This window comes from Psammomys obesus, unplaced genomic scaffold (assembly GCF_907164565.1).
Source record: "Psammomys obesus unplaced genomic scaffold, mPsaObe1.curated_primary_1811, whole genome shotgun sequence".
Taxonomy (NCBI): Eukaryota; Metazoa; Chordata; class Mammalia; order Rodentia; family Muridae; genus Psammomys; species Psammomys obesus.
This window is the reverse complement of record NW_026595981.1, coordinates 7,649,332-7,655,102: the sequence shown is the minus strand read 5'-3', so window position 1 is coordinate 7,655,102 and position 5,771 is coordinate 7,649,332. Positions and strand designations below refer to the sequence as shown.

The window sequence follows — 5,771 nt, the reverse complement described above, 5'->3', positions numbered from 1 at the left end:
CACTTACGGAGGCAGACATCTCCCGACACAGTTATCTGCCAAAGGTCCCGCCTCTTACTCCCCCCACAATGCATGCTATGGTTTGTATGTGATGGTCCTTCAACAGATACATGCTGGAAGCTTGGCCCCTAGCATGGCAGTGGTGAAATGGTGGAGGAGCCTTTACATATTGGGGCTGAGTTGAAGGAAACTTTGGTGTTGGGATCTTGCGAATGGATTAACGCTAGGGCTGGTTTGAAGGTACAGAGATGAATCATCGTGGTCATTCTATGTGCCCAGCCTCTTCAGCACACAGCATGTTTCCTTTTCAACCCTCTGCTATATTGGCATGTAGCCAGGTTGCCTCACCAGTGGCCATGCTGTGTTATTTGAGCCCTCTAGCTAGACTTCTAAAGCAAGTTACCTTACTGTCTTCATACAGAACACACACAGCACAAAGGGCCAAGACTAGATTCCAGTATGAATCTTGAAGGAGCACAGACATTTAAGATCATAACTTGAATAAATTAGCCTGAGTCTAAGAACTACTAGCCCTGTTAAATAGCTGCTGTGTGAGGCCATGGCTGGATCCCTTTTTTCTGGCTCAGTACCCTCCCCTCTTTCTTGGAAAGCTCAGCGTACTCTGCATTTTCAGTCTATCATACCCACTGCCCTTCCACAGCAGATGCATTGGAGAGCCATCCTTAATTCAAAAAATCCAAAATAGATGTGGAACACAGATGTTTAGTTTTCCTTGTAGGACTTGTTTCACTCCTAACATGTTACTACTCTGGGCTTCAGATTTTATTACAGGGAAAACTCTGGGGTTAGAGAGAAAAATCTCCGGACATCTAGGAGGGGTCATGGGATTCTGTGAAAAGAGAAGCATGGTGAGAAAAGAAAGAGTCTTAGAGAAGCTAATGGCTAACTTCAGAGAATGGGAGGACTGGAGCTAGAGGCCTGGAGGGGCCTGCTATGTGCTACCATGTTCTTCCTGAGCCTCAGCAGAGTTCCGGCCAGCTGAAAGACATTTCCGCAGGGCAGTCCTTCACACTGTTACCCACTGCTGCAGAGTTTCACTTCCAGATTAACATGACCCAAACTTATAGTAAAGAAGGAGAGGAGGTGGAATAGGGGAATGAGGGTGGGACAGGGAGGTGAGGAGGGGGCAGACTGGTATCAGGGTGCTAAGTGATTAAATAAAAGATATTTTAAAAAAGAACACATGTATTTCTCTTTGAAAGTGCCAGTCCTTATAACAACACCGAACAGAGCAGTAAGAAGCACACACTCCACTCGAAGAAACACTGCTTCTCTAAGAACACAACAGCTTGTATGTTAGTGTGTCATGGATGGTTCTCACTATCCCACAGGCAGGCGGGAGGGAGAACACTGACTTTTTTCCAGGAATGTAACCGAGTCCATAGAAAAACACCCACACAGTTTGTAAATTAAATTCCGTTCATTTGGCCAAAATATAAGTTAAATATCATTAAATATTTCTTAAACAGGTCTGTGCTTTAAATTATTAAAGGCACCTCTCTTTAGATATCATAATAAATTACTATCACACTGCTCACGGGGAAGGTTGGGGGAAAGTACATAAGATTTTCCTGGGACTCTCAGCCTAGACAGGGAGGTTCAAGGATGCCGAGTTAGAGACTTCTGGTCCAGGTACTTTATGGAGTCCTTAACCCACTTCTTCTTGGGGTCAGCACAGATCTCCTTATTCAGTATGGTTCTGAAGCTGTGGGGAGAGGACATGGTTAGACCAAGGGCTCTGGGCATTCTGTTCAGGACATGGTCTATTAGCCAATCAGGCCTCTTCTTCTCCTCCATAGATGAAGTGGCAGGAGAGAAGACTGGGAGAGGTGAAAAAAAGAAGAGTCAGGAAGAAGCCCTGTTCTTGCTTTCCTAGCTGGATCTCTCCAGTCTCCTGGCTGAATCAATTGGGTACAGCCTCTTCGAGCTGATGGAAAAATATGGTTCTCTAATGGGTTTAGTTTTCCTAGTTGAGGAGGGAACCAGACAGGTAAGATACTATATCTGTTTGACTTATAGCCATGAGTTCAGACTTCTCTCCTGCTCCTCAAATAGCAAACTAGTATAGGGTGCTGGGCATGGCGGGCTTACATCACAGCCTCCTGGGGACAGTGGGTGCTGGTGATTCTCCTGTAGCTCTTCAGCCTTTGCACGCGGAACTTATTAACCATTTTATAACAACAGGTGACAGGGATGCACACTGAATCTGAAAAGGATTTTGCAAAGAATGAGACAGTTAGGAGACATTGCAGGGTGCTCTCACAAGCAAAGGAGAATGCTGGCTTGTACCTAAGAGTCACAGCTCCCAAGGTCTGTATCAGGGGCCCAGTCACAGAATATAGCAGAATATGCCCTTGCTGTTGACTGTGTGTGGAAAATCTCATCAGTTTCTGACATAGGAAAGTAAGTTCTAAGAACTTGCTGTACATCAGCCTGCTGCTGTGAGTCAACCCATTTTTAATCTAAGAAGCCTCTCTATATCCACATGTGGCTGCTGTTTCAGAAGCCACTCTGGACCATAACCCCAAAGGACTTCTTTAGGCCATCATTCTTGGCACTCCTTTATTGCTTGAGATGTCCTTCTCACTCACAGGACCACTTTGGGGAAAAATCCCTGAACAAGGAGAGAAGGGTATCTGTAGTGGCTACCTGCAGCATCTTGCTCCAGAGCTGGTGTCATGGGGCATCAGGAGGCCTGGCCTCAGTGCTCTGAGCACTTGCTTCTGGCTCTCAGACCCGCTGTGACATAATGACTCTTTTTTAACTCCTCTTGTCACTTTAGTCTCTCCATCTTAAAACTGCAGACCATGCAGCAGCTCTGGAATGTGCTGAGAGATTAAAGGAGAAGCCTTACCTGGCCTAGCCAACACCTGTGGGCCAATGGTGGCAGCCATAAGAAATAGGCACAGAAGCGCTGTAGAGATCTTCATGTTGAGGTCAAAGGCTTTGGAATGAAAGGAATTCTGGAGGCTTCAGGAGTTAGTGTCACCTTCTCTGCTCCTCTGGAGGCTCCATCAGTCTTTTATAAGAAGCAGGGAGCCTGGCAGAATCCTACCAAAGGAAGGATGAAGTAAGATCCTCCAGACTGTGCTGAGTAGGCATCAAGATCCCATGGTGATTTCCTCACTACCAGAAGGAAGCTGTGCAGTTTCTGTCTACTGCCAGATTAGACAGTGAAACAGAGGCACAAAGGTATTCAGCTGAGCCCAGCAACATGGAGGAAGTGATCTCACTGGACAAGGGTTCTCATTTCTTTGAAATGGAAAAACATCTGTATGGAAGAAAGAACAGAAACTAGAAGTCACAGTGGAGTAAAGACAGGCCAAGATCTGCCTCTTGGAGGGTGCCAGGAGGCTGGAGATAGGCCAAGGGTTTGCCTCTGCAAGCCTAAAGCAGGTGAGCTCCTCAGAACCTAGTTAGGCTCCTAATAACCCTGGAGGAATGACAGGATCCTGAGTACACAAGCCATCTCTTTTCCTCATTTGTCTCTTCCTTCCTTTTGTTATACACATTAGACAAGTTAACACATTATACATGCTAAGCTTAGCCTTGTGCATGCAAGGCCTGTACTCTATCACTATGCTACAGCTATATGACCTACACTTCTTCCTCTCTCTTTTTCTCCCTCCTTCTTTCTCTCCTTCCTTTCTTTCCTCCCTCCCTTCCTTGTTTCCTTCCTCTCTCCCCTTTCTTTTTTGAGATAGTTTTCACTTAGTTGCCTAACAAGCCTTGAAATAATTTGGTAGAACAGGCTGACCTTGGACTTGTGATCCTACTGCCCTGATTTTCCAAATAGCTGGGTTTATAAAACTACATCATTATTCTTGGCTCACTGTCTGAAAGTCCCAAAGTCCTGGTGTCTTAGAGGTCTGGGTGACGCATGCTGATTCTTTAGTCAGTGTGATTTTAAGTGGGTGGGATCCTTCAGCGCATGGGATCCCGTAATGGGAGGGGATCCTATAGTGGGTGTGACCCAGCAATGAGTGGATCTCACTGTATGTGTATGGAGGGATGCTATTGTGTGTGGGATCTTGCAATGGAGGAAGACCACACAGTGAGTTGGATCCTTCTGTGAGCGGAATCCTACAGTGAGGGAGATCATCTCATGGAAGGGTTCCACAGTGGAGCTGATTCTGTAATGTGTAGAATCCTGCAATGAAGAGGATCCCATAGTGAGTATACGCAGTGGGTGAACTTCAATAGTGGGAATCCTGCAATGTGTGATACAACTCAGTAGATGAGGTCCTGTGGTGGGATGGGGATGATCTTACAGTGAAGAGATCCTGCAGTGGGGGGAGCCTGTTGTGGAGAGAGATCCTGTCATGGAGGGAAATCTGCAGTGGAGTTGATTCTTCAATAGGTGGTTTTTCTCAAGTGAAATCATTTCGAGAAGCCCAGGATTTTTATGAAGATTCTGGAAGTTTGGGTCTCTTGGCTAACGGCCTCCCAAAGCCCGTCACACAGTGGAGGAGAGGTCATTGGAATGTGTGAAGGGAAGTCAGGTTGCAAATTCTGACCTCACCTGTCTCTCACCACTTCCACACCATCACCATCACCTCCAGGCTGGCTCCTTTCACTAAGCAATACTGCGTGTAGGGTCCCTCTGTGATGCCATTTTTAGTTTAATAGCTCCCTCACCACTTTTGGAAAATTAATTTATGTTTTCTCATGGCACAATATGTACACCATGAAATTATAACCTTCACCGCAAAGTATGCAGTTCACACAGACTTGTGATCAGTCTCTATAATTTTATTTTGTGAACCAAATTCTATGTTCAGTGAGGCAGCCCTGACCCTACCTGCTCCCTGATCCTGGGGATCCCCCATGATTCCACTTACTGAATAATCTCACCCATTACAGTATCCCTCACTAGCAACCACTGTTCCTTATCCCTTCTGTGATTTCAACTTTTCCACTTCATGCATGTGGACATAGAATGCATTTAAATTTTCTTCAACTGATTTATTTTACTTATCATAATTTCCTCAAGGGATTTCTATGTTGTTGTACATTATCACAACTTCTCCCTTTTTTTTTTTTTTTTTTTTAGGCCCCATGAGATTCCAGGTATATGACATTCGTGAACACCTAGCTAGTTTTCATGCTTCAGCTGTAAACAATACTTCAATGTGCATGGGTCTGCAAGTCTCTTACCAATATTCACTTTAAGTTTCTTTGGGTAAATATTCAGAAGTGGAATTGCCGAACTCTATAGTAATCGTGAATTTGTTTATTTTTAGGAGCCAACTACCCTTATTTTCCCCCCACTGGGCTGTTCTATTTTACATTCTCAGCAGCCGCACACATGGCTCCATTCCCAATGCGTCCTTGGGACACTTATTACAGTCTTCTCTAGGAGACATCTTAGTAGATGAGAAGTAGTCTCTCATCATGACATTTGTTTCTGTTTCTCTAATGTTTACTGGTGATGAATATATTCCCACAAGCTTATCAGCTGTCCGTATGTGTTCAATGGAGAAATGTTTTGTCCATGCTTGAATTGAGTCATTAATTTTTGCTGTTGAGTTGCAGATGTTCTCTCTTCTGGATACAAGTCCATTATGATATGCAAGGATGTCTTCCCTTTTTCTGGATTGCCTTTTCATGTTGTTGATGCTATCCTTTGATGCTGAGACCTTTTTAGTTAACACAAAATCTAAATTGTCTATTTCTTTTCTTTTCTTCTCTTCTCTCTTCTCGTCTCTTCTCTTCTCTTCTCTTCTCTTCTCTTCTCTTCTCTTCTCTTC

The 5,771-nt window shown here is 44.6% G+C and overlaps 1 protein-coding gene across 2 annotated transcripts; it reads right to left on the bottom strand.

Moving 5' to 3' along the window:
* Window positions 1-1,498: 1,498 nt before the first annotated feature.
* Window positions 1,499-2,999, bottom strand: LOC129686115 (C-C motif chemokine 12-like). Of its 2 annotated transcripts, none has more exons than XM_055619831.1 (3): window positions 2,876-2,999; window positions 2,113-2,227; window positions 1,499-1,726 (listed from the first exon to the last, which is right to left on the bottom strand). In XM_055619831.1, exons 1-3 carry the CDS (start codon window positions 2,949-2,951, stop codon window positions 1,621-1,623), a joined length of 297 nt encoding a protein of 98 aa, XP_055475806.1. In that variant the 5' UTR covers window positions 2,952-2,999; the 3' UTR covers window positions 1,499-1,620. The 2 variants fall into 2 exon arrangements, with proteins under 2 accessions (XP_055475806.1, XP_055475807.1); XM_055619832.1 differs by having other exon boundaries at window positions 2,113-2,221.
* Between the last annotated feature and the right edge of the window lie 2,772 nt (window positions 3,000-5,771).